The 23,939-nt window shown below is 33.8% G+C and overlaps 1 protein-coding gene across 1 annotated transcript in view; it reads left to right on the top strand.

Moving 5' to 3' along the window:
• The first annotated feature begins 3,010 nt into the window (after nt 1–3,010).
• Nucleotides 3,011–23,939, top strand: part of KIF6 (kinesin family member 6) — a 118,123-nt gene continuing 97,194 nt past the window's right edge. The window contains exons 1-6 of the mRNA XM_065755329.1: nt 3,011–3,076; nt 3,549–3,655; nt 5,994–6,068; nt 11,790–11,937; nt 14,183–14,292; nt 21,153–21,282. Coding sequence (XP_065611401.1) covers nt 3,011–3,076; nt 3,549–3,655; nt 5,994–6,068; nt 11,790–11,937; nt 14,183–14,292; nt 21,153–21,282 — 636 coding nt within the window. The remainder of the gene's footprint in view (nt 3,077–3,548; nt 3,656–5,993; nt 6,069–11,789; nt 11,938–14,182; nt 14,293–21,152; nt 21,283–23,939) is intronic.

Genomic DNA, 23,939 nt, shown 5'->3' on the forward strand with positions numbered 1-23,939 from the left:
TTCAGTTTCTTACTGTCTTCTGTACTGAAGAAACTAAAGTAAAAAAATCTCAGACTAAGATAGTGTCACTCAGTAACTTGAGAAGGTTTGATCTCCCTACAGGTGAAATGAAGATCTAAAGATGCACAACAGAATAAACCCTTCAGTGGATGTGGAGATTTACAACTGTTGAATGATTAATTAGGAGCAATGTACACCTTGTAGATTTTTCAATTATGAGCTCGACTGTAGGTTGCCTGAAACTTAAAAGTTACAACTGCCTTACAAGCAGAGCATTTTATTTTACTCCACATTATCTTTTGCATAAAGTCACTGTTGGTGGATAGATACACATTACAGCCAGTTGTAGAGATACTCACATGATTAAAAGATAAATTAAGGAGGCTAGCCTTCATCAAGTGACTTGGGAAAAGAGAAAATACTCAAATTGTCCTTGCCTGCTTATTCCTAGTATGCTCCTAGAAAGCTTCTAAAAAGACCCTGCACTCATCTTCAAAATGATCCTGGAACAGAGGTTCTTGATTTCACCTTCTGGGTCAAACCTCTGCCAGTGTAAGTTAACAGAGCCATATATTATTTTTTCCACAACATTTCCATGCTTTCCTCAGTATCTGAAGGGACCAATCAAGCCCTTAATTTATTTTCTTCCAATTTAAACTTACATTTGTTCTTACATCTACCTTAGAAGCTTTTTTCACTTTCACAGCAATTCCTCATAACATATTTATACAAACAAATATAGCCTCTGCTTTCTTTTTGCTAAATTAATTGTGCCCTAATTAGCCTAATTACAACAATGTTTGTATTCAAACACTTGAAGGAATAAAAAAGTATCTATAAATGCACACAGTAAGTATGCTGCAGGTCTCACCAGGACACAAAGCAATTGCAAGAAGTCATTCTTTCCTTTGTAAGACAATGTTTGCTTTTCACCAAAGAACCACAGTTGCCTTTATCATCAGCAGCTGTCATCATGACTATCACAACAAATTCTTCTGACAGTTTTAGCTGAATAGATTCCAGCTTGCAGCAGAATATGTTGTCATTAGTCTTCAGGTACATGCTAGCTTGGCTTTGCAATTTATTTTACCTACAATAGTTCCTCTACTCCACAAGGTTATTCAACTTTCCTAGATATATTAGTCCTCCTATAACTCTCAATCCTGTGTTATCAATGCTTAATATTTTTGGGTGACAAATACATTAAAATATTACATCTCCTCAGTGAAGCCAACTAACAATTTTCTTATCAAATAATACACTACTTTTTCCCTAGCAAATCATAATAGACCAGCTTTTAACAAGTTTCTCATCTATTTTGTATTCTCTTTATCTCCTATATTCTCCATTCAATACACCACATACCCCATTAGAAAGAAAAGCCTGGATAATTTTGAAGCTCAAATAAATGAAGCAGCTGTCACACTACAGATATACAAGAGACATATTACAAACATAGAAAGTGCTAATTCTGAGCTAGATGCCACTAAGTTAACATACCATTATTGAAAGCAAGGTATTGAGGAGCACAATACAGTGAGGCACTCCACCATTTCAGCAAGAGCAGATTTGTAGCATGAGGCCTATTTTTAAAATAGGCTTGTGAGTCTGTTCTGTTATCTTTATTCTCTTGACTACAGATGACCCAATACCTAGGCTGCAGCCTGTGGCTCACCTATGGCTCCTATCTTTACATTTTAGCACTAAATTAAATACATAAATGCAAGAACAGCTCCTGCAACCAAACATTAATTCTTTCAGAATTATGGGACTGATATTATCACCTCTCTCCACACAAATCCCCTTCCTTCAGCCTTAATTCATCAGATCCTATGGGTTCTGCTTCCCACTCAGCTGCAGTAAGTTCCCTCTTGTACCTCCGCCCCATTATCAGTTCTGACTACCACCATTTCAGGATCCCCATCTGTACTGACATAAGGCACCTTTTTCTTATAGATATTGAGCAGCACTGACATGGTAATCAGTACTACTCTGTTATCCCATTCTGACATTTTGTTTTCCCTCTGCTCGCTATTTCATCACCAAGTAATATTTTCCATTTGTTTTCATTTGACCCTTTTGACTTGTGCTTGACTACAGCTGGTAATTAGTTCTTCCCCATTTCATTCCCTGAAGGCATACTACTTATTCCTTGGATGCTTTCCGAGATAGTTACTTGCTCACTTGGGACAAGAAACCCTTTCCCCTAATGTTTATCTTATTTGGAATAGGAGCTCAATGTATTTTTCCCACATCTGAGTTAATTATGGAAGAGGATAGAAATATCTTCAAGTCTATGATCTTTCACTTACTTTTGATCAGGGGACTTGTAACGATTGCAATCCTTACCACTGTCTCACAAAAATGGAATTATAGAATCATCATAGAATGGCTTAGGATGGAAGGGAACCTATAGGGTCATCTAGTTCCAATCCCTGCCATGGACAGTGCTGCCACCCATAAGATGGCAGCCCCACCCAACGTGGTCCTGAGCACCTCCAGGGATAGGAGCACCTCACCACCCTCAGAGTAATTTCTTCCTATCACCTGACTTAGATTTCCCATCTTCTAGCTTAAAGCCATTCTCTCCTATCACTACCAGACCATGCTTTCAAGTTCAGGACCCACTCCAACAGCTCCACATCCCCCCCTGTGCTGTGGGCCTCAGGCCTGGACGTAACACAAGATGAGGCCTTACAGGGCAGAGTAGAGGAGCATCCATTTCCACCTCCTGTTTTAACTTTTTGGTAACCATTTCACAGAATAACCAGGTCCTACTATCACCCCTCCGAAAGCTACAAACCTGCAGCCTCTATTCGCCCAGCGGAACCTTTAGTTCAAGTCTCCTGCTACCGGATTAAAAGAACAAACGTTTTCATCACACGCAGACGCATACCTTGCACTAATTGCCCTCCCAGACAGGGCGGCAGGCAGCGCGCTCCCGCCGCAGGGCAGGCTGGGTAGCGTGCCATGGTTACTGTTGCCACCCAGGCAGCGCCGCCCAGCCGCGATGGTGAAGGAAACTATTCGGGTGTACGCGCGACTGAAACCGCTGGACAGGAGGCAGCAGGCGGGGGTAGGAGGGGAGCTCAGTGCTGTCTAGGCCTGCGTGCGGCGGGAACTTGGGAGCCGCGGCAGGATTTAAGCTATCAGTTGAATATTTTGCTCTCGGCCCTGGGGGAGAACGTGGAGCTCCACTGTTACAGGAAGGGATGGTAGAATCGTTCCTGAATATCCCTCAGAGGCGTCTTTCTCGCTGTGCTTTGTTCAGTAGTAACAGTTCAGGTATTAAAGCAGTTGTGTCAAACACTGCGTTTCTATCTCACATCTTACTGTAGTGTCTATGTGACAACAAGCTGACCCCTCCCATGTACTTGTTCTGTGGAATAAAAGCTAGAGAAAGATCTTTTCCACTGCTCAGGATTTCAAGTTAGGCAGAAGTGCTTTGCCCTGCTACGCTGTTTCACAATACTCCTTAGCCATGCTGTATCTAAGGGCTGTGCTGTTCTGTTGCTAAAATTACTTTTTAACTCATATTCATTCATTAGATTTATTCTGTTGATGATGAGAAATCTGCATCCAGTGTGGAGATTACTGTGCCACGTGATGTAGCAGATGGCTTTGTCAACAATAAGCGAGAGAGCTACAAGTTCACGTAAGTAAAAGCCTCACTTTTGTCATGTCACATATCTGTAGAATCACAGAGAAAAAACCTATCCCTAACATTAAGTTATGGTAGAAGTAGCCTTATATTCATACATTTCCCTTAAGAACACTTCAGGGTATCATGTTCTGCATCTGAATGAGTTTGATAAACACTAAAGTTGCTTCCATTTGTTTGGTATTTTGCCTATCCATTGCATACCACCATGTATTTCCACCTTAATCTATCAAGTCTTCAACTCTTACAGCTTGTTTTGAATTTGCTGATGAAAAGCAAGTGGAACACTATTGTTTTCCTGTGAACTCATTACTTGGCACAGACTGACTAAAGTGCCTTTATGTAAAACATTGTTTAAAAACAGTGCTTCAAATACAACCAAAGCAATTCAAAAAAGTGTTGAAAGAGACAGAACCATCACAGTAGAGTGTGAATTTTTTTTTGAAACTTAAAATTAGTACCAGAACTATCAAATTGTTTATCTTTGTAAAAAAAGTAGAGACAGTATTTTACAATTGAAGGATCCTAGATGTATAACCACTTCTGAAAAAAGATATTCTTAAAAGTAATACTAAACTGTTTTTAATACCAAATCAATTAAATTTCGTTCTTCTGTGCTATTAAAAGAGCCACAGATGAACATCTGCTGCTTAGCCTGATGTCATTTTACATCAGCTAAGGAAAACCGAGGGATGAGTTTATGTAAGTACACTATGGAGGATATTATAAATGAGCTGAGCTCATTGTGTGCTCAATCAGTTATCAGCAGGAGTACAAAATCCATCTGGTGGCCTATCACTAATGGTGTAATTAATATGAAAACTAAGCTTAAAGCTTCATTTGTGACCTGGATTATGAGACCAAGTTCACCTTCAGTAAATTTGCAGGCTGTGCAGAACTGAGATGGGAAGATGACATAATATCTTGCCACTCAGAGAAATTTGGAGAAATAAGGTAGTAGGAAACTCATGAAGTTCAACAAAGTGAAATGGCAAATCCTGCTCCTAGAGAGATAAAAACACATACACCAGTACAGGATTGTGATTGACTGGCTACAAAGCAGGTCTGCAGAAAATTACTTGAATTGTTGTGTCCAGTTATGGGTTCCAGTAAAGGAGAGGTAAATATAGGACTGGATCATTTGACATACTAGGAGTGGTTCAGAGTGCTAGGACTCCTCACAAAGAAAAGAATCTGAAACAGATCTTCCCAACATGACTAATTACTTGATCAGGGAGAAAAAAAGAAGGTGGAACTGGATGTTTCTTAGTGATGCCTGGTAAGAGAACAAGAGTGAAAAGGCACAAACTGAAATGCAGAAAATGCCTTTCAAACATAAGAAAGAAATTACTGTGAAGATGTAATGCAATAGAAAGCACAGCAATTACAGAAGAGTAGCAAGGTCCTAGGCTACAGTTGCTCAAATGCAACAGCTAAGAATACAAAAATAAAAGACAGACATTACTTACATTCACAACACCTTAGGGATACAGGGATCTCTGGAAAGACACCCTCACCCACTGCCAATCCTTAAATGAGATCTGGGAAGGGATGGGTCCTGGCTCCACCTCTTCTGGTCACTCAGGTACATTGCACACACCTGAAGTCCCCTGGGTTGGCTCTGCCTTCCTACCAGGTGCTCAATCACTGGTTCAAGCCCTGGCTTAACATTTCTGTTACAGAAAGTAAACAAATGATGCAATGACATGCCCAAAAACGTTGTTGATGTTCCATACATGGTAATAATACAACTTGATAGGGCAGCACACTGCTTCACTTGATTCTTTGAGTAGGGGAATTGTAGTAGTTGGTCCCTTCCAAACTCAAATATTATATGATTCTCTATGAAAGTTGCAGTTCTTTTATATATGAAGGATTTAGTTAAACATTTTCCTTTGATTATTACAGTAAGTGTGGAATAGAATGAAGGAACTAGTTTGTTTTTTGTTTTGTTTTGTTCTGTTTTAAAAAAAAAAGCCTGTCTATTTTGCTAAGAAACTGTGTTTGGTTATAGTAATCTGTTTATCCAGGTTTCAGTGTGGTGCCAGTTACAAACACTGCTTCTCTTGGTACATCTAAAATGAGGATTATTTTTCTCAAAGTCGCATCATTTCATCAGAGGAATTTATTGTGAAGATCTTTTCAATGCAGCTCTGTGTACAGACTATTTATATACAATAGTACAACAGCATGCTGTGGGTAAGACTACAGGGAAAACATTGTAATAAGTTATGTAAGCCTAATTATGTAAACATTGACTATTAGAAGCACAGTTATGAATCAAGTAGTGTTTTAAGATTCTGAGCAATTGTTATTTGCTTAATATTTTCAGATTTCAGAAAATTTTTGATCAAGAAGCAAAGCAAGATGTTGTTTTTGACAGCATTGCCAAACCAGTGGCCGAATGGTATGTAATTGTTCTTGATAGTAGTTGGGTAACACAGGATCAAAAATAGATTTCATTGTATTACTTGGAGGAGAGCTACCAAGTGTTTGTCTCAATATAACAGTGCATTGATTTTCTGAATACTGACATGTCTGAATCTGGGAGATATACAAAACACCTTGAGAATTCTATTTATGGTATGGTTGCATCATTAACTCCTAAAATTGCACTGATATTGTAGTAATTTTTATTGTGCAAGCATAGAAATCCATGTATAGTTATCTTTTTTTCTGTAATATAAACTCACTTTTTTGCACGAGAATAGTATATTTTATGTAGTATATTTTTTATAGTTCCAAGAAACACAGAATCATTGAATGGTTAGGATTGGAAGAAAACCTCTGGAGGTCATTTGGTCCAACTCATAAAAGTGATAAACCTAACGAAGATTCTATCTTCCTGTTTAGGTTTTCATTATTTATCTATTTATTTATTTTCTGGAATTTTGGTAAGATTTAAGCATCAGACTGTGTTATTTGTGAATTTCTTGGAATATTATCATTGTTTACTAACTAAGAGGCAAGCTTAAATGGCTAATTTATTATTCTGGCCTGGATATATCTGTGATACAAGCATGGGAAGTAGTAGCTTGGCTCACCTGCGGACAAATGTGCATTACAACTGTGTTATTGCTAATGCGAGTGCCTTTGGTAGAAAAAATATCTGTGGAATTTATATACAGTGAAAATAAATTTGCTTTTTGGGTGTCAGCTTGAAACTGTAGCTTAATATAACTTTTTTTTTTCTGAGAAATTGAAGTAAGAATGATTATAGATTTTGAAATTTAATAAAAAGTGAAAACTTCACTAATCTTTAATCTCAAGCAGCTATTAGTCATGTTTATTTTTATTTAAATTGAAGTTCAGGGCTGTTCAAGATTGCTGCTTATTATAGGTTACAATTTGATATTTCATAGTATTTTTGTGATACTTATCTTCTGCAGTGCTTATGGTGAAATGTTAAATGTATTTAAGAATTTTAGTTAAAATAAGAAATTATATTTGAGCTTGCCTTTTTAGGAAAGCTCTTTTAAAGTGTCAGTGGAAACTTGAACTGAGCTCTCAGAAAGACTTACATGCATATTTGGAAATCAGTGTTGTTTTTGAAATATGAGACATTACCGATTTAGATTTGTTCCACAAATCTGGCAAAAACATAAAGAAGAAATGTCATGTGGAAATATTTTGTTTATTTTAATTAAAAGGAACTTTAATCTCATTACCAAATGATAGAAGATAACTAAATACTGACTATGTGTGAAGACTTTTTTTTTTCCTGAGAAGTGCTTTTCCAGATCCTGCAAATTATGTTCTGTCTTCTTTTCATCATAAGCATCATGTCTGGGAGCTGTTTTTGACAGTATTGTACTGATTTATTTATATATTTCTTTGTTAGTTTTATAAAATAACTGTGAACTACTGAGATAGCGGAAAGGAAAAAGAAGGTCTTTGGTAAAACATTTAAAGTCAGCAAGAGCTGAGATGCGGAGAAGGCTGACAAGATTTAAAGATCAAAATGTTTTCCACTTTCTTCAGTAGTCCATTATTTTCATAGATATGGAGAGAACACCCACCTTCACATTACTAGTCATTTAAAATGAGGCTTCAGAGCTCCAATTGAAATAACAAGATTAATCTGAAATAAACTAGTAAAAGCAAAGTAAAAGCAGAGCTTGTTTCTGATTCCCAGGCATTGCTTTTACATACAGACACTCAAATAATTTAGGCCATATTTAGTGCAGCCTTTTTTATTTAAGCATTTAAAATTTTGTATTTATTTACATGATAAACTTGGTAAAAACCTTCCACCCTGAACTTTTTCATTTTAAAACAAAACAATAATAAAAATGGCAGAAGCCATAAATACATCTTCAAAATGGATCTCTTACATCATTCTAAAGACTGTGAAATACGTCTTGCAATAGGAATTATCAGAGCAAACAAGACTTTTTACGTAAATTTCACATTCAGTGTTGCTGTAATGGCTTTTGGTTCTGGATTGACTTCATCTTGCAACTATCAAGATGTGATTTCTGTATTTGTTTTTAATACCTGCTGATGTCAAAAGCTTAGAGAAAGGTCACACTATTTCTTCAGATTTTTTTTTGTTTGTTTTCCTAATTATTTGAAGTTCAGAGTAACAAAAAAGGGGTCAGAGTATTCTGACTTCCCTGAGAAAGATGGTTGTACTGGTGTTTATAAAATGTTTACATGGTGTAATCGTTTAGCACATTTTCAAGGAATGGTAAAGATCTTTTACAAATCCATTCCTCTGTTGATCATTTTGTGTGAGTTCTGTCTACTGCTAAAAAATTCTCTCTTACAATCATAGCATTATCAGTTTGGAAGGGTTCTCTCTAAGTCATTTGGTCCAACCTTATGAGCAAAGCGAGGATAGCTTCAGACTTTGATCAAACTACTCAAATTGAAAATATCCAAAGATGGGGATCCTACAACTGATTGTGCGCCAGTCCCAAGGCTTACCAGTTCTCACTGAAGAGCATTTTCATCGTACTTCGAATTTTCACTCTTGCAACATGCAAAAACTGCCTCTTGTACTACCACTTCTCGGAATGATCAAGAAGTGATATTTCTGTTTGAAAGTGATTTGATAGTGACTCTTTTGTTTGATTCAACAAAACTTACCTAGTGCAACAGTCGATGAAGCAGAGTTGTGATACTTAGGCACAAGCTATCTCACACTCTCATTAACAATAAGGACAGAAATAAATGCAAAGTACTGTGTTCATGGACTTACAGAAAAAAATTTTTGAATAGAAAAAAAATTGTTCATCATGGTAAATGAAAATGATTGACAACAAAACAACCTCAACCTGCATTCAACTTCTGTCTACTGTCACAGAGTAGTACTATCACTACTCTACGTGGTCTCAGATATTCCAGAACAAAGTACTGAATGGTATTTTGAACTATTATAACCAACTAGAAATTTTCTAGCTTCCACTTAAGAAATTTCTCACTTGAGAAATGTTAACCAGTTGTAAATATAATGGATCTATCAATTTAAGCATAATTACCTGTGTGAGTTACACTACTGTATTGTGCTTTTATTTAGTAATTTTGTGTCCTTCCACCATTAAGTACATGGCTCTGTAGCAGTCATTTATTTAAACAAGAGTCTACATTGAATGTTTTAATGAATTATTAGCTTTTCCACTACACATTTTGTTGTTTTTTGTTTTGTTTTGTTTTTGTTTTTTAATTGCCACTAATTACAGCTATGTTAGAAAGTGCAAGTTAACTGTTAACATGAGGGAAAATAACAATAATATTTAATTATATTCATAGATGAGTTCATACTAGAAAGTGCTGTAGCTGATAATTGATAGAATTTTTCTGACAGATTTTGCTTAGTAACACAGTCAGGGAAGAGGCAAGGTCTTCTTTTAACATAGCAGTATTTTCTGGAAACCCTGAATCTAGTCTTTTTTTTTCACACAGTCATATCATCTAGTCTAACACAAGATAGAAATTCTATAAAATAGCTGCTTTTTCTTCTGTCCTTAGACCACTACACTTGCAGGGACAGCGTTACAACGTAATTTTAATTTTCTCTCTTACTGGATAACTAACAGTCTGTGCTTAAGGAAAAAAATAAACATGTAGAGCTACTTTCACCTAGTATTCTGTTAGCCCCTGCTTAGTTCTAGTATAGGGATTTTCTGATAGAAAATTTCTCTGCTTTTAGACAACATTAGAGAACATTTTCAGGAACTAATCTAGTCTCTGCTGACCCCTGTGTGAACTTTCAGTATCCACAACATCCCACTGCAAGGAACTTCATAGCTTAACAGTATTTTGCATGAAGAATAATTTCCTCTTGCTTGTTTTGAACCTGCCATCTGCAAACTTCTTTTGATATCCTCTACCTTCTGACAGCTAATTATTGTATTCAGCATTCAGATATTGTGGGGGTGGGCATATAAGTTCCTAAGATAAATGAATGAGGTGTTTTCTAATAACAATTGTTTTGATTTTTAACATCTGGAGTCTAAAATACACTTATACGCTGTCTTGTGGGCTTTTTGGTCTATGGGAGCAGACGTTGGTTGTAGTTCCTTTTAACATTTCTTTTTCTCTGTCATCCTACTGTAATGGATTAAATTAAAATAAGCAATTTGGCATCTGCTCAGGCCTTCAAATAATAATTTGAGGAACTCTTGCATTTCTTGTGGCGCCAGACGAGCAGTTATCTATATGTAGCTTTTTTTTTTATAATCTTATACAATGGTTGTTTACCCCTTTTTATTTATAAATAAAATGCACAGGAATGATTTATCATTTCTTTTTCTTTATACAAAATGGGTATATCTTTAAACATATTAAACCAAATCCAGAGTAGATTTTGCTTCTGATATGTTTCATCATGAAATTATTTTTTTTCTTGATTATTTTATGCCTTTTCATTATTTTTTAATTATTATTCATATATGTTCTTCATGTTTCTTCATATATTTTGTCTGGAGATAGTGGAATTTTAGTAGAAAAATTCAAGTCTATGGAAAGTTTTTTAAATGATGGCTACTGAAAGGATGGAGAAAAGCCTGGCACTCTCTATTCTGATTTCTTTATCTTATAGACTCTTGTGACTTGTTTGGTTGGCCATGTGTGCATTACTTTCAGTAACATATTTCAAAAATGATTAGAATTATGATCTACTTTACTCAATTTCTGTTTGTTTATTTTCAGACAAGTGAAAATTCATAATAATTATGTCATCTATCATTTTTACCTCATTGTTTCTAGCTAGTCAGAGTGAAGTATAGGATGTTAGAGCACTTAGAATACTTTTAAAAGGTTAGGGCCATTTACAACAATTAACGAGAAAAGAATTAGAAATGCAGAGATAGATTTTTAACTTCTGAGACAGTGCAGCACAAGGGAAACAAATATTCATCAACTATGAATATCATTAATAATTTTAAACAATATACATGAAGTTTTTCTTCTAATATCAAGGGAAAAGTGAAAATTTTCATTTATATTTCAGACATCAGCTCATCAGTGGTGTCTTGGGAAAAGTACGAGTCTTTCCTTAAAAAAGTACAAGAAACTTTGCCACTATAAAAAGAGAAAAAAATCTGAATTATTCTCTCAAATTGCACCCATTTCTCATTTGTGCAATCTAGATTACCACAATTTGGCAATACTTTTTTTCTTTCTTAGCATTAAATACACACCCTTTTAAAATAAATTCAGGACTAAAAGTCAGAATCAAATCTATTGTGTAATAATATGAAAATTTTGTAGCATCAGCCATTGCTGATGAAAATTATGTCAGCTGTAGTCTAGTTGTACACATTTCTTCCCAAGTGTGCAGCTGAACTACTGTTTTTCAACCTATCTCTTGTTCTCCTGTTTAGTGGAAATCAGATAAATGTCAGTTTGATGGTTTACAGAGGAAAACATTTTATATAGGCTTTTGTTACGCATTTCAGCAAATTTGAGGCTTGAAAAAAGATGATCACATCTGAATGGCATTTCAGGCTGTGTAAATTCTATTGAATCTGAAATAAATATGTTGAAATGTGATCCTGCATTACTGAAGACAGCTGCTATGTATTCAAGAATTATTGTTAATTACATTTTGGTTCTATAAAATGTTGATCATAGAAAATATGCTGTGAATATTAATTATCACTTTTTTTTAATTTTTCTATAGTGCTTTGGCAGGATATAATGGCACTATCTTTGCATACGGTCAGACAGGTAGTGGCAAAACGTTTACAATCACAGGAGGAGCTGAACGTTATAGTGACAGAGGCATCATTCCCAGGACCCTGTCTTACATTTTTGATCAGTTGCAGAAGGTATGGGAGATTGTTTTCTGCATTTCTTGGTTTTCTTATTTAAATGACTGGTGTAAAAATACTTACCTATGCTATTTTGAAGTACTATTTTTATAATACTGTTAAAAAAGACCTAAAATTAGTAATTCAGTAATGCTGAAGAAAACTTGTAGCTTTACATGAAATATTATACAATAATGAGCTGCTAGTAATGTTGGTTACCTGTCTTGTTGCAGTAAAATGAGGCAACAGATATTGATGGATGTTGCTTTTATTTCTTTATTTTTTAAACCACACTATTTCTCAGTTGTTGTTATATACATTCATATCACATAATCAGTTCTGCTTGTCTTATCTTTGCTGCTTCACCTTGTCTTTTTTCATTGTACGCACTGCATCACATGCATATCATACAAACATTGTTTTGATTCCTATGCAACGATAAACCAACAATATGTTATTAAAGCTGGACCATATTTTTCACTCTTCATAAGTTACATAATTTCCTTCTGATGAGTACTCAAAAAAAGTACACTTCAAATATTCAGCTAGTAATTCAGCACATTCGCATGTTGGTACTTCATGTAATTATTTATCAGCTATAATATATTACTGACAGCTAAACATAATTATTATGAAAAAAAAATCAAGTCAGTAATGAAGGATTTGAAAGAGAATGGGTATGAGTTCATTCTCTTTCGCTGCCCTTCTCCTTTTAACTCCAATTAATGCACTTGTATGGAAGGCTTCTATGTGAATGCAATATTACTAATAAAAGTTTGATTCACTCCATGTAATTGAATCGAAAGTGGCTATTACTAGGCCCATTTCTTAATATAATTATATATGTTTAACATATGATCAAATTATGCAAATAATAAAAGTGTCATTGATATTTATTATTATTATTACTGTTATTCTTTTTTCTTAATGCACTCATCAAAATTTAAAAATTCCTCTGGTCTATTTTTAAAGCAGAATCAGAACATAATGACAAGTTAGTAGTTACTAGAAAAACATTTTCAAAAGTAATAAATTATATTCTAAAAGCTACTTTTGTATGTGCTTTATGCTAAAATTGTGAACTGCTAATGGAGGATAGTCACTCCACCTGTGTAAATATGGATGTGGCTTGACCAAAAAATTTCACCAGTAATATGTACAAGAAATATTTGTTTCATTCTCTGTTCCTTTTTTCCTCATCTTACAATATTTCTGAGTTTTATAGTTCTCTCCCAGTTATTTCTTATTTCTTTTTTTTTTTAACCGTTTTTAATACTCCGCAGAAGATTTTTCTACCACTGTCATCTCTGTGAAATCGTTGTGAGATTCGACATAGCTCTTAAGGTTAAACACGTTACTCTAGTGTGGTAATTAAACTAAACCTAGGAGCTATAAACTTACATTTTGATGAATCCATAAAGTAAAAAGAATGTTATAAATGCTACATTTCAACAACTCTACCTCTACAGAAGCTGGGAAGGAAAGTAAATATTCTCAAAACAGTTTTGTGATTACACAAATCAAAGTGCCCTAGAAAAATTTTGTGTCCTTTTTGCACTTAAAAATTAATTAAGCCATTTATAAAGACCATTGTAACACACTGAATTTGAAATCTTGTACTCTTCTTCTTTGAATAAAAAAATCTGTGTTACTTCCTGTGCAGAAAAAGCCATTGAACCTAGAAGAAGAAAAAGATAGGAGCAGAAACCTGACCACAGTTTAGCTTTAAGTTCTTCTGGATTACTGTGCCCTGGAAATGAAAAGTGAAACTAAATTTAGCAGCTTCTTTATGTACTTTCTGTACAGTAAACATGGCATCATACTTTGTGTTTGACAGAACGTAATGACAATTTTTAAAATACTAAAAGTATACTCTAACATCTCAACAGTTAAAAACAATGAAAAAGAACCAAATGAATACAAATGATAAATAAAAATCTAGTCTTAACTCTCCCCTGAGATCTTTCTTGTTATCCATCTACATTATTTTTTCTAATAACTAAAAGACCCTTATGAACTGATACGCTTCCAGAACTCATAAATAAATAAATAACTTTTTAAGTTAGGCATTCTGAATGTTATGTTTGAAAGAATTTTATATTTGGTTTCTGACTGACCTTTAGCTTACAGGTTGGCAGGAAAGCATAAGTAGCATAAGTAACATCTCCTTTTTTTGTCATCTGTACTTTTAGCCCTGTCTTTGCACTGCTGTTTTTTTTTTTTGTTGTTGTTTTATTTTTCTTTTCTTTTCTTTCTTATCTAGGATAACAGCAAGGTCTACACAACTCATGTTTCATACTTAGAAATCTACAATGAATGTGGTTATGATCTGTTGGACCCAAGACACGAAGCTTCCAGATTAGAAGATTTGCCGTAAGTAAAAAAAAATGCAGAAAATAGTCAAGAAAAACAGAAATCTCTGTCAGATGCAATGTATATGTAATGCTAGCATTTAGAAATGCTTGGAAAAGGATAGTAAAAAATGGTTTTTAGGTCACAAACATGGTAATCTGGGTCCCACAGACACTCACTTGGGAAGAGAAAGAACACTGTATGTGAGTGTGTCAGGGTTTATTGAACCAATGTGAGGCTGAAAGTGACTGTTTCCTGAATTGTATCACCATCAGTGATGAAACACAGTATCATCACTATGAGACAGACAAAGCAAGTCCATGGAGTGGTAATGTCTGAATTACCTATCAAATAAAATGTGCAATACACAACCTTCAGCTGTTAAAATGATGTATGCTCTCTTTTGGATGGGAAAGGGCTTATCCTTCTGGATTTCCTGTAACCTGGACCAACCAATTCTGACAGCTACATCATAACTGACTAAGCTGTAGGTTCAAACTTTTGAAGTCAGGCCAGAGAAGAAGAAAACCTTTTTCTTTACAGTACAGTAATGCCAGGCCAGTTTGAATACCATGGACACATTGCTAATCTTGTCTGGACTGTCCTGCCACAATCACTGTATAGTCCAGGTTTGGTCCCTTCTCACTTCCATCTATATGAGCTGAATAGGCAACGTTTTCCTTGCAACACTGTCATCATAGCAGCTGTGAAACAGTGGGTCACTTCCACCAAGTGCGGATTTTTATGAGCATAGCGTGCAGGCTCTTATTCATTGCTGTCAAAAATGCATAGCTAACAGTGGTGACTATGTTGAAAAGGAGTGTTTTGTAGGTGAGAATTTACTCTATCAAACAGTGTTTTTCTTTGTATCTATTTTAGCTTCCCTGTAAATAAATAGGAAGCATTGCTTTCAGAGTGACCTAGTATATGGCTATTACCAATTCAGTACATCAGTTGTCAAAAAGTATGTGTTGTGAAACAAAAATATACCTTCATCATTTATATTTAAGACTGTGTAAATTTAGTAAGGAAGTAAGATGTTTTTGTTTATTTTTTAAGATAATATTTTAGGAGTTAAACTTTTAGAAATAAATAGTAACATTATGAGCTAAAATGATTAGGAATTACATGAAAGTGTAGTTACTGATCAGATATATTTTAGTTGCTTGTATATATTCTTGTAAATGACAAAGTAAATAGTAGTTTCGCAGACTTTAAAATATATTTTTTATTACCTGATATATATATTTGATTTGTTTTAATGAGAATTTTATGTATTTAAGACCTTTTAGGATTTTACTGGTAGTAAGCAAAGTACAGAAGAATCTAATTTACTCAGTTTTCTTTGAAAGCACAGTTTTTGTGGGAATATATATTTTTAAAACACTTTTGCTAATTTTACTGAAAGGAGTGATATTAAGCATGATTTCCTGTTAAAATTTACCATGGATCATCAGGCTTTTAAGAACTATGAAAAGCCAAATGCATTTTTTCTTTGTAAATCTTATCAGCACAGGCTGATATTCTTCGAACTGTGTAAGATACAAGAAAAACTTTGAAGAATTATATTTAGAGGAGGAAACAAAATATTAGTTTGTTTAGTAGGTAAGAAGATTGTTTTGGAATGCTCGTTATCCATATTCTTGAAAAGACAGGGGATAGATGCAATTTGCTTCAAGGGTAGGTAATTCTGCTTACTGAACTCTAGGTTAATGATTACATTATTTATCAGTTCAACTGAAGTTATAAACACAGGAATGACATTTGTGTCATAGAAATAAGTTCTAAAAATTGCACAACAGACTCACTGATGATATTTGAAAACCAAGGCATGAAAACGGTATTGATTTTTGAGGTAGAGTTGAATGACAGAAATTATAAATGGTCCATTGTATCTAATTATTGCATGATTAGTTTTGGAATTTCAATTCCTGATGTCAGTGTTTTGCGTGCAGCTGTCCTTTGTATATTTGCTAATCTATTAAATTTCATGCCAACAGTGATAAATAGTTAAGGCTCTGCTAGATGAGAAGAGGCTCTTAAAATAAAAAAAAGTCACTATTTTTCTGGAAATACATTCCTGAAAAATGGGCAAACAGGTGAATAGACTGTATACTTCTATGTTTTTATGTGTACATATATAGATATGAATCCCATCTATTCATGTATCTATTTATATACTTTCACTGAATATATGTTTTTTTATTATTTTACTTCTATTTTTATTTTTATTTGGAGCCATGCAAATTCTGGATTCGGTCTAATTTAAATATACAATATTCACTATATATAGCAAGTTTGCATAATTTGAAAGAGCTTCTAAGTTTGTATAATGCAAATCTTTTCACGAGTTGCACTGTAACAGTATTATAAATTCACAAAAAGAAGATATTATATAGGTCAGGCTTCTTAACAAGTTTTAACACAATCATGTTTCCAAAAGGAGTTTTAAACCTCTGTAAACTTTTACTGGGAAAAAAAAAAAAAATATTCTAAATGTTTCTTGTCATGATTTTACATGTAGCCCATAGAAGTTACCTTTTGAAATATCCTAATGCTTAATGTACAATATACCTTAGCTTGCAATTGTAACTTATTTTTTCTTTTTACAAAACTGATTTTTTTAAATTCTGTGACACTATAGCTGAAACACAGTTTATTCACATGCAGCTTCAGTTGAAATAATTAATTACAATGTAAAAGTTTAATTTAATATCAACAATTCCATTCCATGCTTATACCAGGAAATAGAAATTACAGTTGCTTTCAAATACATAAAAGGCATGAAGCTACTCTTATAAAGAATAGCTGATAGAAGAGTATTTGAATTCTGACTGCTGTCTCTTGTTCCTATAAATGATTTCCAGGACTGTCCAAATTAGGAAAATTTTTCAGAAGCTCTGAGATTTTACAAGAGGCTTTCTCTTCTAACAGGTTCCCCATTATGTAGTTTATTTGTGATTTATGTAGCTCTAGGACACTGAATCAAACCAATTTAACTTCTGTTATAACCCACCACTATAAATTCTTCCTGACTGATTTGTATTATATATAAAGAACTTGAATTTTTCCTAGCACTAAATAATAACACAACAACAAATGCTGAGGTTGTAAAACAGTAAGTGATAGATTAAATCATATCAACTGAAAATTCGCCACTTCTGATTGTTCGGTTTATGGCAGGTGACACAAATGTGAAGATGAACAAAAATTAATGCTAGATTGCCTTAAAATAACAGTCTGCCTCAGTAATTGAGCTGCTTTCACAAGGAGATTGGACAGCAGTTAATCTGAACTGTCAGCCATCCAAAGTGTTTTCCCATTTGTGTGTCAAGATGCTATAAAATCTCCTTTGATACTGAAATGCATATGACTTAGTATGATTTTGGTTAACTCAAGAAACGAAACAAAACAAAAAACCTACAAACTGAAACAAGAAAACGAAACTATTTTGTATTGCATCCCATTGAAAGCTCTGAGAATCCATTCCTTGCTCATGCTTCAGAAAGATGAGTTTTTTGAACTACATATTAAACAGAATTCCATAAAGCATACAAGATGATTCTATGAAGATTTTAAGCTATTAATTGATTAAATTATTCAAATATCAGTGATGATATTATTCATTAGTAACATGCAGAACTGTTATGTTTCATGGAGTTGGTGTAAAATATTTTCAATTACTCTAAATTACCACATTCAACAGCTTCAAATAATTGGTACTCCTCTATTTCTTCACTTGCTTCCAAGGGCCTACAATACTACTAAACTAATGACAAGTAAAGCCAAACTGATGAGCATAATACTCCTTGTGTTGCTTAACGTGTTAAAAAAAGTAGAAAAAAAACAAAAACTAAAATCACACAAAATCATAAAGGCTCAAGGTACAGTTTTCTACGTATAGTGAAATTTATCTTTTTTACTCACTCTCGCTAATTTTTGGTGCAAATTTGGCAGTTGCTTGTCTCCAAACTCTAGATTCAACAGTGTCAGCCTTTCCCTTCTTCGGTGGTTATTTCTTGTTTGTAAATGGACAGAGAGCAGACAGCTCTTCTCAGTTCTTCAAAGATTGTTCATTACAATTAAAAAAAAATGCACTTCAAATGTGTAAAATAATGTCAGTTCATATTACATGGACGTAATTATGTACATGACATTATGTTATCTCAAAACCAATAGGAAGGTTAGGAAGAAGTTAATTAATGCTTTCTGAGGTGACTTTTCTACATCATCTGATGAGTGAATTAAATCACTTCAGATTACTGCTGTCCTGTTTCAGAATTTACTTTTAAAGAAAACTTTGTCATTCAACAAATATTTTATTAGGAATTATATTATTGCAGTTGCCCATGAATTCTAACAGTTCTATTTCATTCATAGATGAACTATTAATCTTGTATCTCTATTCTTCTAACTTGTTCTGCACTGGCCCAGAGGGAGGTGAGAAAAAGGTGGTGCAGTTTTTTCTGCATCTCAGTAAGAAAGACCTAACAACAAATAGTGTAATAAGGTAACTGCTTAAATAAAACTGAATAAGGAGAGGAATGTAGGCAGTGAGTTCATCCCTTCAGATGCTGGGTGCCCTGAGTTCATGCAGCACTGAATGACCCAGAATGGATTTTTTGTTACACAAACTGATAAGATGCTATCAATTAATGAAATTAAACCTTATCAATATTTATCAGTAACAGGAATTTCATAGATGAAAGTACTCATGTAAGGCTCTCTTGTATTAATGGCAGCTCAGCTGATGTAGGAAATTGCCTGAGTTAATAATGGCATAAAAAATGCTGGTCACATCCCACAGGTTTCCTAATCTTCTACAAATTCCATGCATTAGGCCAAATGGAAAGGTTCTTTGTTTATAAAGAAAACAAAATCTTGTTTCTGCCTTCTTTCAGTCATAATGGATAGCATAACAGAGCTTTTCCACTTCAAGTTCCAAGTTAGGACTACAAAATTTAAACATTTCATTAATATACAGTAAGCTATATAAAATTCTATCATATTATACAGTAACTTTATAGCACAATAAAATAAATAATTTTAATATCATTTTGGAACTTGTCTTTTTGAGAAAGTTTTAACAGATGCTTCTTAAGATGTACAAAGTTGGACTTCCATCTGGAAATCCTCCTAATAGCTGGAGGGCTATTTTATAGGAAGTTGTCGATGTCTTGTGATGTTCCTACTGTCTCCTTTTTATCCTAATCCTCCAAGGCTTTTTGTCCAAGCTAATATCTTCATCGTTTGGAAATTATTAGACAAACTGTAGTCTGATTAGAAGTTTTAGAACTATCCCAAATGTTCATATTAAATCAACACTGTTTTCCCGAATTATTAAGAGTAATACCATGGAATACTGCTTGGCTGCATAATTTATTTCTACACATTTTTCAAAGAAGACAAACATACCAGAGCAAAATCAAACCTTTATGTTTTTGAAGTAGCTTGGAGTAAATAATGTGCAAGAAATATCTAGATAAAAACTTAAGCCCTGTACTCCCTCTTGTGGTTAACCTCAAGGAATAGGAAATATACATGCATTTATATACTTAAGTACATACACGAACAAGTTGTTGTCTTTTTGTTTTGTTTTCTTTGTTGTTTTTTTCTTGATGATTGTTTTTTTATTTGTTTTTTGTTTTTTTTTTTTTTTTCTGTTGATACATAGAACTCTTTTTAAATTTCAAAATAGCTCTATGTTCCTTCAGGTTGTCTCAGAATGTGTTATTCAGCTTGAAGGATGCGTGTAATTCATCTTTATACTTTGTGTACTACACTTTTAACATTGTCTTCACTCTGGGAGCTTTCCAAATTCAGTAATGCAACTACTTCACTTCTATTTTGGACACTATAGACTGCACAGGCTTAGGAGACCCTAATGGGTACATAGTAAAGCTAACAAGTCTCACTTACTTGATTCACAAAAAAAAAAAAAATATATATATATATATATACATATATATGTAAAAAAGACTGTTTAGAAAACAAGAAGGAGTTTCAGTGATGGTAAGTACCTTTTCTGGAGCTTTTGCTGTATCACAGAACCGTTCAAGTTAGAAGGGACCCATAAAGGTCATCTAGTTCAGCTCCCCTGAAATGAACAGGGACACCTACAGCTAGATCAGGGTGCTCAGAGCTTGGCCTAGCCTGACCTTTAACGTCTTCGAGAATGGAGCATCTACACCATCTTTGTGATTAATGCCATTTACATTTAACTTCCTTCTTCTGAATTATAAGGCTTGAAGACTTACAGTTAATATAATTTCTAGCTTAAGAGGAAATAAAAACATCCTGTTTTTAGTAGTTTGCCTTTAATGAAATAAAAGAATCATTTACATTTTTATTTAGCAGTGTTAGAAGAATTAAAAGAGAAATAGTCTTGAAAAAATGCAAATTACTAGAATTGTATTGCCTACAGGTGTAATGGTCCTGAAATATTCTATACCTATTTTTTCATCATGACTATGTTACGCTATGTTTTATGCATCAATAGTGCTTAATAACTGTGGCAATGTCAGACAGACCCCCTGCTCATTATTTGTTTGTGATGATTCATCTACCGTCTTGTTCCTGGGATTTTATTCTCCCTCTCCAAAAATATTTCTAAGGTTTCCTCTAACAGGCACAGTTTTTATATTTTCTTTTTTTATGTGGACACTTATAATAAGGGAACAAAAAAGATTTGATAGTATACAATAAAAATTATATTAAAAATATTTCCTTTAAAGTTTGTCTTGATCATTTGATGATTTCAGTATTTAATTGTTTTGGGTTTTTATCTGTTACCTTTTGGTGAAATCAAAATGAAAGTATAGAACAAGGATAACTGTGCAGTAATTTTATTTTTCTGTTCTTTTTTTTTTTCCTCCATGTAGAAAAGTGACAATAATGGAAGACCCTGACCAGAACATTCATCTGAAAAACTTATCTCTTCAGCAAGCAAGCAATGAAGAGGAAGCCCTAAACCTGCTCTTCTTGGGTGACACTAACAGAATGATTGCTGAAGTAAGAACTACTGCTACAAATCTTAATTGACACCATGAGAATTATAGCATTATTAAACATCTCCTCAAAAGAGTCATATTTTGGATGTCCTCAGAAATGAATGTGTAAATTCTTCCTTTGGGAGTGTATTTGCACATAGAAATTAAATAAGCATTTCTCTGATTATAGCTTTCACTTTGCTAAGAGCTTTGTTTTCCTTAGTGATTGTCATTGTGCAGTCACTGATAAAATAATTTACTGACAAACAGAAATTTCTTTTTTCTTTTATAAAACATGAACTGAATTTTGAAAATGGCATAAATCAAACGGTGTACATGTTTATAGAAAACATAGTCTTATAAAGCATTTTAAGATTTTCCCACAGAAATAACACATTGCTTTGAAACCGTTACAATAACAGCTGGCAGTCTTCTATTTTTTTCCTTCTTTTTGCATTTACTATATGAACACGTGGTGGTAATGTGTAAAGAAACAAATTGTAGTATATAGCATATTCAAAATATTTGCCAATAATCAAAGGCAATGGCATTTTTATTGATTCTGGAAAATTCAAGTGAAATATTTTCATATCTAATCAATAAATCTGTAGGGCCACATTCCCAACTACGTGTTTAGAAATGAAGTGTATTCTTGAAAAGTATATTATACAGTCTGGCCACCTGTAGAGGAAATGCTAATTCACAGCTTGAAACAGTAATTGAGCGCCTGGTAGGAGAACAGAGCCAACCCAGGGGAGCTCAGGTGCATTCAATGTACCTGAGTGACTAAAAGGGGTGGAGCCAGGATCCATTCCTTCCCGCTCATTTAAGGGTTGGCAGTGGGGTCAAGGGTGTTTTGTTGGAGCTTTCTGTGTACCTAAGGTCTTCTAAGTGTAAGTAGCTTGTTTTCTTTATTTCTCTGTATATGGTTGCTGCATTTGAGCAAATCCTCACTTTCTGCAGCCTGTGACCTTGCTGTTCTGCTCTATATACTGTGCATTCTGTTGTGTTACTTCATTGTCAATATATATTTATATATATTTTAAATATATATATAAAATATATATTTATATATCTATATAAAGTAGCATAGCTAATTATATTTTAAAATCTGATGGATTTTGTTTTTGTTATTTTTCCTCTGACCTTGGAGGTACATAATAAACCAATGAGGAGGAAGAAATTTAAAGTATAGGGATGAAAAAGTAGCTCGCTGTTCTTGCTGGAAGCCAGTGTACACACTGACACTGGTAAAGATGTCTTTGAATGCAAAACATAAATGGCACTAGGCTGCTTTTTTTTTTTTTTTTTACTTCATAAGTCTGGAAACCTTTAGATATTGTTGACAGAAAATTCACTAACTAGAGTCTTGGCTTAGCAAGTGCTATGCTATTTACACTTTTCTTACTGTGAGTTTTTTCTTTTTTTTTATTTACTATTGCAAATTCTATACAGTGAAATTATGTTTGGTTTTATTGAATTCAGAGTAGTATCAAACACATCAGTGCTGCACTGAGGGAATGCTTTCTTGCAATAGCTATCGCTTATTGTGGTAATATGTACTACATTTAATGTAAACACTAACGTGACTCCAGAAGACATCTAATTAGGTGAATTTAATTGTAGATGTTTTGCTTAAGTAATTATCTCACTGTTGCTCTTCAACAGATGTTTCAGTTCAGATCGTTTTCTGAGTGGTGTTTCCCCTTAGTTACAAATTTTATCACTTGTTATCATTTGGCCTTTTTGATTTTAAGTGAAGGGAGTAGTTTGTAACATGACTTTAATGGAATGAGTGTTTTCAGAATTTAGAGATTAATGTTGTGATCTTGGAAAGAGGGCTTATGATATCAACTGTAAGTTCTTCAGAGATCCACATTTGTATATCTTAATTGAATTGTGATAATACTTTCTGACCTCAGGAAGGATGATCCCATTTATTCCAAGATCCCATTTAACTAAACTTAAAAAGACACAAGTAGAATTTGCTTGAATAGGAAAGTAAGTTAATAAAAAAAAAACTGTGCTTTATGTATCATTTTTGTAATGATGAGGAATTTAGTACTAAAATAACTGTTATGGATCAAATAGTAAATTTGTGGCAGAATAGCAGTCTTTAAAATTGCATTCTAATACCTAAGCCATGAGATAAACCACCTTTGCAAAGTGGCAGGGCTGTTTTGGAAATGATTATTTGATTTCTTACATGTCTCCACTAGCAAAGATTAACTTAGGGTTTTATGGTAATAAAATTATATCGCTCTTTCTTATTAAAAATATTCTGTAGGCTACATTTATTCATTAAATATCTGAACCCAAAAGAACGTTTAAAACAGAATACTTCTTACCCATACAAATTATGTAGGTAGTAAGAGGGGACACATTATTAGTCTAATTAATGTAGAACTGATTTTTAAACCCAGTCTTCTATATACTCAATAATTTGTTCCAGTTTAGATGTGTGCTACAGGCTGTGGAAATGGGGATAAAAAGACTGAATACGTAAATGCTTCTTATGAGAAAAATCTCCTATTTGTATTTTTATATTATATTCTGCTGGGAGGGGGGAATGAGAAGAGAACAAACTCAGAACTGATTATTCTGTTGCTGCTCTTTCAACTGAATAAACTTGATTACTCTTTTGATCAATTTCCATGAAGCACAGTCTCTTGTAACATT

Source organism: Cyrtonyx montezumae, unplaced genomic scaffold (genome assembly GCF_038088225.1).
Source record: "Cyrtonyx montezumae isolate F1298 unplaced genomic scaffold, pur_monq_1.0 scaffold_0, whole genome shotgun sequence".
Classification (NCBI taxonomy): domain Eukaryota; kingdom Metazoa; phylum Chordata; class Aves; order Galliformes; family Odontophoridae; genus Cyrtonyx; species Cyrtonyx montezumae.